The sequence below is a fragment of the Drosophila busckii genome, chromosome X (assembly GCF_011750605.1).
Source record: "Drosophila busckii strain San Diego stock center, stock number 13000-0081.31 chromosome X, ASM1175060v1, whole genome shotgun sequence".
Lineage (NCBI taxonomy): Eukaryota > Metazoa > Arthropoda > Insecta > Diptera > Drosophilidae > Drosophila > Drosophila busckii.
The window spans coordinates 14,667,374-14,679,509 of NC_046608.1; the positions used below are offsets into that span (position 1 = coordinate 14,667,374).

The 12,136-nt window shown below is 41.3% G+C and overlaps 3 protein-coding genes across 3 annotated transcripts; 2 read left to right on the plus strand and 1 right to left on the minus strand.

Annotated features, from left to right (window-relative positions):
* The first annotated feature begins 2,744 nt into the window (after positions 1-2,744).
* LOC108605065 (delta-like protein 4) lies at positions 2,745-5,556 on the plus strand. Its single transcript, XM_017994632.1, has 7 exons — positions 2,745-2,927; positions 2,989-3,127; positions 3,189-3,347; positions 3,425-3,616; positions 4,460-4,520; positions 4,635-4,765; positions 4,847-5,556. The coding sequence occupies exons 1-7, from the start codon at positions 2,745-2,747 to the stop codon at positions 5,542-5,544; spliced, it is 1,563 nt and encodes a 520-aa protein (XP_017850121.1). The 3' UTR covers positions 5,545-5,556.
* A 1,274-nt stretch (positions 5,557-6,830) lies between these two features.
* On the minus strand, positions 6,831-8,914 carry LOC108605721 (probable tubulin polyglutamylase TTLL1). The gene is made up of 4 exons (XM_017995514.1): positions 8,440-8,914; positions 7,807-8,386; positions 7,405-7,745; positions 6,831-7,329 (listed from the first exon to the last, which is right to left on the minus strand). Exons 1-4 carry the CDS (start codon positions 8,826-8,828, stop codon positions 7,023-7,025), a joined length of 1,617 nt encoding a protein of 538 aa, XP_017851003.1. The 5' UTR covers positions 8,829-8,914; the 3' UTR covers positions 6,831-7,022.
* A 698-nt stretch (positions 8,915-9,612) lies between these two features.
* On the plus strand, positions 9,613-10,673 carry LOC108606119 (glycine-rich protein 5). Its single transcript, XM_017995973.1, has one exon. It carries the CDS (start codon positions 10,020-10,022, stop codon positions 10,662-10,664), a length of 645 nt encoding a protein of 214 aa, XP_017851462.1. The 5' UTR covers positions 9,613-10,019; the 3' UTR covers positions 10,665-10,673.
* Positions 10,674-12,136: the final 1,463 nt, after the last annotated feature.

Here is a 12,136-nt window from a genome sequence, read left to right on the forward strand (position 1 = left end):
GGTTGTAAGCTCACTAACATCTAATCTGTATTATTATTTTAATCCATACAAAATTCATAATATGTATTTCTAGACTATTTTGATAAGCAGCTTGTTTCATTCTTTTAAAGCTAATATTAATTTCTATATAATTGAATATTTTTTATTTTATATTGTATCTACGTCTCTTTAATATTTTCCTGTATATTGTATGTTGGGTACTTACAGAGTTTTATAATATCGAATTTACTATTTTGAAAATCAAAATTTTTTTTGAAAATAGTAGCCAATGCTTAAGCTATTTAAATATGAAAAATATGATTGTTGCAAATTGATGATATTATTAACCAAACAAGAGAAAAGATGCATATGTAATATAGTTTACTATATGGGAATTGCATCTAAGGTGGTCTGCATACATTGCATGGTACCCCATCTCTTTATTGGGTGATAATATCATAAAACTATTAATTTTTGCCTAATTTTGATTTTAATTTAAATCAATTCGATATATCTGTAAGGCTCCAACAATTTACACAAAAGTGTGAAAGAGACATAAAATAAAGATATAAGAAATAAAATATGGAAATATGGAAATTAATGTTTTGTTTGAAAAAATTTAAACAAGCTGCCAATCTAGATATACACCCATATAGTTTTTAAATCTGCCGACCGCAATTAATTTGGATATTGTCCTTTAAGAACTAAAAAGTTACAAAACTAACTAAAATCAGTCTGATTGCAAAACTCAAACTAAGCAAATCTCATTTCTTACAGAAATTTCAAACATTCAATAGCAGTTATTATTTACCGAAAGCTTTCCAAGTCTACACTCTCGTCTACACTCAGTCCATAGTCATATCATTAAATAATCATATCGAACATCATTCCCAGACACACACACACATACACTCTCACATCCAGAGACAAGAACACTCGCAAGTAAGTGAAGATTTAAACTCTAAGGCAAGTTAGTTAAGTATTTAAAAACAAAAATATGCATATGTGTGTAGTCTCGATTTTTTTTTTCTGGATTATGTGTGCATAACAGACATAAGGCACACATAACTATAGTGTTGGTACAGTTGTAACTCACACCAGACACACTTAGTGCACTACTCTAGCACGAGTTAGCCACTGTACCTAAAGTTGTAAATAGATAAAATCCTAAAGCTCCACACGGCCGATTGATCAGAGAAGAAAACACTGCTCGGAGCTTAGGGCATTACAATAGCGAAAAAAAGCAACAACAGAGCGTTAGGTCTTTCCAAAACTAAATAGTAACATATTATTGATAAACATACTAATTAACCCCCACATACATTAAATACATGTATTAGCGATTTTAGTATGCAGTACTTAGCATTAAGTCACAATAGCCAAGAGAGCTACTAGCAACAGAAACCCCCAGAAATGTCGCGCATGGACATATATCATTCCTAGCTACTATAGATTGTCACGGTTGCAAGCATATTCCTCTTCAATAAGTAAAATGATCGTCTAAAGCAAACATAAAATACATACAGATATAAACATGTGTAATTAAAGCAAACGCAAAGAACTAGAACTAGTTCCAGTTTAAAAGAAAAAAAAAAAACCAAAAAAGCAAACAACAAATATTTAAACATATAAATGTAATAATTCAATTCGATGATTGCGTATTCACAATAAAAATCAAATATAATTTTAAAAACACAAGCAAACTATTTGAGTATTACAAATTTCTTTCAGTGCACAGCTCTCAGCTCAGCTCAGCTCAGCTGTTTTGGATTTACCGTTTGACCCAATTAGTGCGCAGCTAAAGAACCAGAGAGCGACGCTTGCGCCGGTTTACAAATTTCACTGAGCGCGCTGCGCAGCCGCATAGAGAAGCAGAGAACGAGCGTGAGAGAGAGAGTGAGAGAGAGGAAGAGCGAGAGCGTAACTGGCGCATTGAAAGTCAAACGGCAGACAGTTAGTCGCAAAGCAAACGCAAGTGGAAACAGACGAATCGGTAAAGCCTAAGATTAAGACTGAAGAAGAAGACGAAGAAGCTTCTCTCTGCCAGCGTCGCGACGTTGCGTGTTAACCGTTAAAAGTCAAGCTGGGCGCAGCTTTAGTTTATGTTTTGTTTTGTGTTTTTTAAATGCCTACAAATTGAATTTATATTGCGATTGCAAAGTGATTCATTGCTGGATCGTTCGAGTTTAAGTCTGTCTGACTGACTGACTGACAAACCCAAAAGTAAATATTCTTGTTGTTGTTGCTGCTGTAGTTGCTATGAAGAAAGTTGTCTTGAAACATGTTAATTGTCTTTGGTGTGGTTATACCAAAGTGGTTTGTATGCTTTCTACGCTCGCCTTTTAAATACAGTTATAGTTGTATTCTGTACTATATACAAGTTGAAAATATGAGCATGGCCATAAAAGAATTATTTATGTAAAATCATTTTTTCAAAGTTTCGAGTAGTAAGTTCAATTTGCAAGTAAGAATTATGTAATGCAAACTGTTTAAGAACATTTTACATAAATACAAATTATTTTTAAAATTTTAATTAGAAATAATCATAGCAAATTCGTAAAATTTTTGAATATTTAGCAAATGCAAAATTGCATGCTAATAGAGTTAAAATATTCAAAGCGTCAGGAATTATATTAATTGTCAAATTTTAATTAGAAAAAAGTTGTAGTTACAACTTAAGTTAGTATAATAATTCAAAGCTTTCATTTATTTTATTTTTTATGTGTTTTAATTTGTTTTATGTTTATTTATTGCTGCTTATAGCCATGCCTAGCTTAGTGGGCCATGGCATTGAGGCGAGATTGCTGCTGCTGCTGCTGCTGGTGCTGGGAGTCGCCAACATTGCCAGCAGCGTGAGCTTTCGCCGTAACTTCGATGCAGCGCGTCAGACGAGCAATCTCAATGCGAACAGCAACAGCAACAGCAACATACCGCTGTGGAAGCAACGCGTAAGTGCCACAAGCCCATAAACTAATTTTTAAATTAAAAGTATTACATACTTGGATGCAGGCCTGTGAGAAGCCGCAGAAGCATAAGGCGAACTCGCATTACATCTGCGATGACGCGGGCGATGTGAAGTGCCTGCCCGGCTGGCAGGGCGATCTCTGTCAGGTGCCCATGTGTCGACGTGGCTGCGATCCTATGAATGGTAAGTAGACTGCCTAGACTAGAGCTACAACGAGCTGGCACTAACTTTTAGTTTGCTCCAGGCTACTGCCAGCGGCCTGGTGAGTGCCGCTGCCGCATTGGCTACACGGGCGAGCAGTGCGACAAGTGCATACCGCTGCCTGGTTGCCAGCATGGGGCATGCAACAAGCCCTTCGAGTGCGTCTGCAAGCCCGGCTGGGATGGACTCTTCTGCACCGAGCGTAAGTTGCCACAACTTGTTGACTTAAATTTGCTCAGGTTGTTGCTCATTTATTTTTTGTTGCTCCACTCCACACAGCGAGTTGCCGCAGCGGCTGCCACAGCACGCGTGGCTACTGCGAGGCGCCGGGCGAGTGCCGCTGCCGCATCGGCTGGGCGGGACGCAGCTGCAGCGAATGTGCCACAATGCCGGGCTGCCAGCATGGCACTTGCAACAAGCCACTGGAATGCAACTGCCAGCCCGGCTACACGGGTCTGCTCTGCCAAACGGGTAAGTGTGCCCCATAATAAATAATTTATTTATTTTAATTATAACTTAGAATTAATTCTATAGCACAATGATGTAGCCAGAGCAGCTGAGGCCTTCAGGCCGTTTTTTTTATTTTATCTATTTCTTATATTTGATTTTTAATAGTAAATAGTTTTAATAAATAATTATTTACTTCTATGCCTAAAAATTGACTTAATTATGTTAACTTCAAGTCTACAGCAAATTCAGCTGCATTCTATTTGAGCCATACGCTTCAAATTATTTAAATTTATTTAGCTTCATATTTTCTTAAGAAAATGTGTAAATTTTGACTTATGTACTAAATAAAAATATATTTCAATTCTAAGTTATGCATTGAAATTTACTTTTATTTTATTTTATTACGCTTTCAAGTTAAATGTTTTGCTTTTAAAAGCGCGTATCCGTTTTATTTTACAAAAGTATAATTGCTATATCTTACTATTGCCATCAAAGTGTATGCCAAAGTCGGCTGCATTCGATTTCAATGTCAAAATAAAATTGATAGAAACAAATGAGCAACAACAACTTGCAAAGAAATTAAATTGAGAATATTAATGTTCAATGCAGTTAACAAATTAAGAAATTAATTTGTGCGATTTACAAAAAGTCACAAGAGGCATTTCAAGCTTCTATTTAAATTATGTTCCATTACTTTAGCTTTTAGATCTTAAAATTACTTAACATTTTTTAATTTTAGACAAACGCTACACTTGGCATTTTTATAGCTATAGCAACAAAAATGTTGCTCATACGCAATTTTATTGAAAATATTTAGATTGTTTGCAATTGAAGTTCAAGCCAATTTTCTATTTTTTTTTGCAGCAATTTGTGCCTCGGACTGCAGCAAGCAGCATGGATATTGCCGCAAGCCGGGCGAGTGTCGGTTAGTAGAATGTGCTCTAGGGTTTGGGGTTTGGGGTTTGGGGCTCTGGCAAGGGCCCGAGCCATTAGGCTGCCCACACACCGAAACATGGCGTTCAATTTGTTTTCGTTGCAGGTGCAAGGTGGGCTGGACGGGGCAGCAGTGCGACAAGTGCTTTCCGTATCCGGGCTGCGTGAATGGCGACTGCGAGGCGCCCTGGGAGTGCAATTGTCGCCCCGGCTGGGGTGGCATGCTGTGCGATGAGAGTGAGTAGCGACCGCAAATTGCCGGCAACACGCCGCACTTGCCACACACACACATTAACCGTGCCACACACATTATTGCAGAGCTGAGCTATTGCGACGATCATCCGGACACCTGTGCGAATGGCGGCAAGTGCACATCGTTGAGCCAGGAGGATGGCAGCTATCGCTGTCACTGTCGTCAGGGCTATCTGGGCAAGAGCTGTGAAATCGCTGATGACTTTCTGTTGACATCGGTGGCGCCTCCACGCATTACGCCGCCGCCGCTTGGCCTAGACGCAGCTGTTGCTGATGATGGCAAAAACAAACTGGAAGCAAACGTTACAGCAATCATAACGCACAACAACAACAAGACAGCAACAACAACAACAACAGCAGCAGCAGCAGCAACAATAACAACAACGGAAGCAGCGGCAACACGCGTCGCTGCCAGTGGCAGCCGCAATGTGTCTAATGAAGCGTTAAACGATTTTGCAGTTGCTGCTGATGCGACAACAGCGACAACAACTGCCCCATCAACAATGGCAGCCAGCAATGCAACAAGTGGCAAGACGCCCACATCCACTCCCACTCCCACTCCCTTACACACACACACACAGTCTGCTGCACACGAGCAGCTGACAACATCGGTGTCGCCCATTAGCAGCGTTCACACCAACGAGTATAATGGCGATGAGGAGGAAGATGATGATGAGGATGAGGACGACGATGAGGATGAGGACGATAGTGATTATGATGACGAGGAGGATGACAATGATCAAATCATACCAAATATTATTTGACCAACCAATTTGCTTTGAATTTACTTAATTTATTTATTTATTTTTTTTTTTTATATACCCATTTATTTATTAAAACCATTATTTATGATTTTCAGTTTGCTTGAATTTTATTTATACATGCAACAGCAAAATAGAAAAAGAAAACGCAAAGCGCTAGAATTAAGCTACTTCTCGCGAGTGTAAAAAGGCTTAGTTAAAGCTTAATTGTTTAACCTTTTGTTCATAACTGCGCCAAAAAGTTTTTTAGAGTTTTTGTACTGCAAACAAATTCAGGTTGCACTGGGTTTGTGTCACGGCCAATTGATGGTTTGTGTCGTTGGATGCAATGGCTTTTGTACAGTGTCTGGTTGTTGACTCCGCTACTGGTTTATCTCGAAAGTATGCACCTCTTTTTTGCATTGCAACAATTTTGCCAAAAGTGTTGCACACCACAAGGGGCTGCCAAGCACATGCAATCCTCTAGACAGGCCATATCTCGGCCGGATCAGTTCGCACTTTCAACAGGACGAAGCTTTATCAATCTGCATCAAATAATTATATCATCTAATTGTCCATCAACTTAGAAAATTTTCGGCTCAGGCCGCAAGGAAAGTGGTCAAGAAGACAATATCCGTATTTTTTCAGGAACTACAAGGACTATCTGCATGTCCTTTACCCAGATTGTAGGCATTTTTAAAAAGAATCGCTTGACACTATTTTCGTCCTGAAACCTCTCAAGGTGCACTACTTCTCCACCAAAGGAAATCTATATAGTCCTTGTAGTTTCCAAGTAAAATTACATTTTATGTTTTTGGGCCACTTTTTGCGACCTGCAATTTTGGGCAACCCTGCACTTGTGCATCCCTGCACTTGCGCAGGCCAATCCTCAAGGGTTGCACTAGAATTGGTGTTCTTCTGCTGCTTCTGTTCGCCTGGTACATCAGAAAATTGCCGGTTTAGCCGGAAATTTTGCAAACTAAATGTAAACAAAGAAAGACTGAAACAACGAACTTGCTAGCAAACAATTCTGTGCAATGCTAGATATCCTGGTATGCAGTTCGATAGATCGATGCCCAGGAACTCGAAAATGCATGTCCTTTTCGGATAGCAAGAGCTCACTCTACACATAATATTTATTTTGATTAATATTTTGTTTATTTGGCATTAATTTAAATTTACTATAAAAGAAATATTAATAGAATAATAATATTAGCATATGTATAATTATATAAAACTAATATAAACTAACAATAAGATGCATATCATTCGTCTTTGACTTTGTTTTTTAGCTGTTGAAGTAATTACATTTGGCATTTTCTATTCAACTGAAACAAATAAAAATTTTATTCACAAATTCTTGGAACAATCGAAGCGAGAAGGGAGTTAACTACTAATCGAACTTTTCGAAACTGCACCAATGGCTAATCAGGCTCGATGTCAACTTAAAATAAATAAATCTGTCGCTTGATAAGCGCAGTGTCGATGGAAAATCTGGAAGATCAGCGCTTGATGGGCGAGCGGGCACTCAGCTGGGAGATGACCTTGGCGGCCTTCAGTTTGATGACGCGCGTGGGGCGGAGTTTCAAGCCCTGGCTGGTCTTGCAGGGCGTGGCAGGCGCAGTGTTGGGCGTGGAGATAACTGAATCTGTAGGCGTTGTCTCTGCTGTTGTCTCTGCTGCCATCGGCACTGTGTTTGGGCTTGGCACCATGAACTTCTTCGGTACGCGTGACTTGGGCAGCGCCACGGGCGTGAGCAGCGTAAAGTTCTTCAGCGAATCCTTGTGCGGCGTCTTCTCCCAACGCTCGCTGTGAAATTAATGAAATTTAGTACAAATGTTTGGCTTGGCTTGGCTGGGCTGTGCTGGGCTGGGCGGCACTTACTCTGGCATGCCAGTGGGCGGAATGACCACGTCGAGCACATTGTCGATGAGACGCGTCTTCAGGGTGCAATCGTTCTTGGTGGTGGAGTGTATGGAGGGCGAGGTATTGATCTCAATGAGCCACGGCTTGAGATTGTTGTCGATAATAATGTCGTAGCCGTATACCTCGAAGCAGTGGCGATCATTGGCCATTACCGGCGCCACCGCATCCAGCGAATGACGTATCGTATCCGAGATGCGACGGCTGAGCAGCTCCGAGACCCCCTCGCCGCGTATGCTGTCCAGATAGAGGCAGAGATTCTGCATGGACCACTTGCCGCCATGTATGGCATTGTATTCTTTCTACAAATCGAAAAGTGAAATCAATTGAAATTCGATTTCGATTTCGAGTTCGAAAACTTACATTATTCTTCTGTATGCTAACGTTGGTCAGATGCATAAAGACGTTGTCGATCTCGGTCTGATCGTAGCGCTGCGTGCAGAATCTGCAGAAGCCTTCCTTGTACAGATACGCCTTGATGGGATTGAAGGTCGTGACCAGAACGTAGAGGCGCAGGTCGAACTTCTTGCCACCAATCAACAATGGATTGTCGATATATTTGGAGATGACGCAGGTGTCGCGATGGAAGTGCGGATAGAAGGTGCGCGCCTCGTACGCGAAACGCTTCAGCTTGGAGAGCTTGTTGATCAGATAGATGCCCACGCCCTTCGACTTGTCCGACGGCTTCACAATCCACGTGCTGGCCGGATTCTTGTGGAACTCCTCGACAAACAGATTATAGTCCGCCGGCAGCACAAATGTCATGGGTATAATATCCAAGTGGACGTAGCGTGTGCCGCCAATGCCCATGCGCGTATTCGCTGCAAACTGCTCCGCCAGAGCGTCGCCCTTGCGCTCCAGATCCTTGCGATAGCGCTTGATGTTCTTCACCAGCAAATCCTTGCGTGACATTTCCATCGAATTGGGAAAGTGATTGATCATCCTAAGCAAAGCAACATATATAGAAATATAGAAATTAAAGTTAAATAAACTTACTGATCGGAGCGCATGCGATACGGATGATCCACGCCAAAGATGTAGCGACAGTTCTGAGCGCATGCCCAGTACAGATTCCATTCGCCATCGAAGGCGGGCACCTTCTGCCAGCCGCGCTTCTGGAAGTTGTTGATCAGCGCCGTCTTGTCGCAGTCGGTGCTGTAGTAGACACAGTTGCGCTCTGTGCGCGGCCAGGGGCGCTCCTTGGACACCAGCCCAAAGATCGGCACCTCAATCTCCAGCTCATTGCTGCCGGGTGCCTCAAGCTCCTGCTCCTTACTCTTACAGTTACCGTTACTTATGCTATTTGCATTGATATTGTTCTGCGCTCTCTTCAACTTCTTGTTACGCCTCTTCATTGTCTCTATTTGCAATTTGGAATTTTGCATTCAAGTTAACCAAAATCTTAGCTCGGTCTCGTCTCGAGCAATACGTAGAATTTGTTACCTAATTAAGTGTTCCAAAAAAAAAAAATCTGACAACTTACAAAACGAGTTTCAACTTAAAAAAAAAAAGCCGAAAAACGAAAACATTGCTTTGGCTCAAAACCTTTTTTTTTTATTTTATTTAATTTTCGCCGAAATCGTTCAGCATCTTCTGAACATGACCGGACGTTTATCTATTGGATTGTGATATATGGTACAGGAGCCTTAACTATTTACAAATGTACAAAATTAAGATATTGAACAAGTAGAGAGATCTGTAGGATGTATTCTCCTTAGACGCCGGAGAGGTAATGGATCGGCAAGACTGCTCGCCTATAGGTTTTGGATGTGCAACCTCAAAAAGGCTCAAAACCTAAAGTTAAAAGCGTAAATTATGTGCCTGCCTCTGCCCATTTTAGCCACGGCTTATATTAAATTCTATATTCCAAGACAAATAGTCGGACTAATCTAGCTAATCAACATAATCTTCTTTTGGACGCATGCACTTAGTCCGAAATTGCTCAAATCTTTCTTTTAAATATTGTATTTGAATCATGAAATAAAATGTTTTTAAAGCTAAAAATTCTGGGGCTTATAAAACTTCTGATTGAAAACTAATCAGAGAATATTTCTATATATATAAGCGATTAATCAGATGTTAGTCTTAAGCTGCCCAACTAAAGAAGAAAAAGTCTAATCTAAGCTATTTAGAAATATTATATATGCATTAGCATTATGCACTTGAGACTTTAGTAAACGAAAACGAAAGTGTTAATTCCATTTAAGGCTCATTAGCAACAACAATATGCATTAGTTATAGCCAATATAGTTGGTTCTCCAGTCGTTTCTGATTCTTTGGGGTAAGTACAGCGGATTGCTTATGCAAATTGACTTTGACATACAATTTAGTGTCTAAATATTTTGTGGTTGACTTGCCTCGAGTTGAGTAATTCACACATTGCTTAGGCCAGAGCTTAGAGTTGAAGTTGAAGGTGCTGGGGGCGGCACAATGGGCGAGCATTGTGCGTGGATCGGAGTTCCGGTGAGTATAAATATCAGGCGAGCGGTCAACAGAGTTCAACAGTCAGCCAAGTGGTGTGTCCAAGTGAAGAGCCCAAGACTTAATCCCAACGAACAACAAGGAATAAACTCAAGATGCGCAACTCTGCAACAGCTTTGGGACTGCTTCTGGTAGTTGCGCTTGGAGCGCCTGGCGAGGCCACCTTGGGCAAGTTGGGTCTGCTGCTCGGCGGCGGCGCTGGCGCTGTGGGCGGAGGCATAGGCGTGGGCGGTGGCGCCTATCCCATTCCCTACTCAGCGGCTGGATATGGTGGCGGCTATGGAGGCGGCTATGGCTATGGCGGCGGCTACGGCTACGGCAACGAGAATGTGGTGAAGGTCATCAAGGTGTCGGTGCTGCCAGGTGGCGGCCTGGGAGGCGGCTATGGAGGTGGCTATGGAGCTGGCTATGGCGGCGGCATTGTTGGCGGCTATGGAGCTGGCTATGGCAGCGGCGGCTTTGTGGGCGCCGCACCCGCAATCTCCACCTCCGCCGTTGTTACACCGGTGGTCACCTCAGTGTCCACGCCTGTTCTGGCTGGCGGTGCTGGCTACTTGGGCGGCATCGGTGGCGGCATTGGTGGCGGCGCTGGCTACTTGGGCGGACTTGGTGGCGGCTTTGCCGCTGGCGGTGCAGCGCTGCCCGCTTCATACGGCTTTGGCGCTGGTTATGGAGCTGGTGGCGGCTTTGGCTTGGGATTCGGCGCTCCCGCTGGCCTGGGTGGCGCTGGCTGGTGCTAGACTAGCTAACAAAACTCAACTCAGCAAATGCTAATTTTTTTTGTATAAATATCTTTTGTTAATAATCTATGTATTTTTTTTTTGGTAAATATAGACAACGAAATTAAATAAAAAGTAACTTAAATTAAACTTGAAAGCAAAATAGCTTAAACAATTGCAGCTCTTTGAACAAAGCTGACCTTCAATTAGGTTTTTGTTAAAAGCAAACAAATAGTTGACAAAATTTCACAAGTTTACAGTTTCCGTGCTAAGACCACAAGCAAATTAGCGCTAAATTGTTTGTTGTCTAAGAAAACCTTTAACTGTAAGTAGTTAAAATAAAACGTGATCTAAGACTTGTCAAGTCTCAGTCTAGAAATCCTACAAGTGGCCTCTCTTAAAGGGGTTAAGCTCTTTGCTTTGCTGAAAATAGAAAAAGTTTATTGAAGCATATAGTAAATTTGAAAGAGTATAAAATATTTTTAAAAATTTAATAATAGATATTAAGCTAAGACGCATTCACATAAAAGTATAATAAAGTCTGCAGGCAAAATCAGCAAAAGAAATAAAGCGAGAATGCACTTTCAAAGTCAAGTTCAAGGTCGCCAGTTCATTCACAAAAATTAGATGAAAAATTCATGCACATGCAAGCACGCGCCGATTGCTTCTCGTCTTAACCTTCGAAGTAAATTACAACTGTCACTCAGAATATAGCCAAAGTCAAAGTGAAAGTCAGGCATTAATGATTAATCAATGGCAAGCCAAAGAAAGCGCTCACTGTTCTATGCAAAGGGCAGCGCTGTCTGGGCAGCGCAGCTGGCAGAGCTATCGGTGTGTGAGCAGCACAACTTAAAACGAGTGCGAAGCGGACGAAGAAAAAACAACAGTTATGACTTTTTTCTGTATTGCGCACTTGCGCTAATGCTAGTTTTTGCTTTATGCACTTAGCACTAATTCTTACGCTGCATTTAAAGTGCTTCGCTTTTTTCATTATGCACTGATTTACGCTTTAGCCATTACTGTTTTTCATTTACTCACTTTACTGTTTTTTTACTTTAGACTACGATCTGCCTAACTATACACTGTAACAAACTGGTTTCATTATATTCTTAGTAGTGTACACTAAATTTATTCATTAATGCACTTTACATTACAGCAAACTTTACGTTTTAGCTTCCATTGCAAAATCACAAGCCGAAAGAGAGCGAGAGAGCAAGAGTGCGAGAGAGCGTTTGCTTTGCAATGAAAATAAAGACAGATCGCGAAGTAATTCGACGTAACAGACACACATTCGCACATGCGCTGCTTGCTTTATGTTAACGCACAAACAGAGATGCCTAACACAGAGACAGAGAGAGCTTAACTCTCTTTGCTAATGCAGCACTGTTAAGTACGAATAAAGCAAAGAGCAGATGCAAATAATAGAAAACTGTAAGTGCATTGTTGCGCTGCTGGCTTTTAAGTTTATAAACTAAAATATATATGTGCACAAC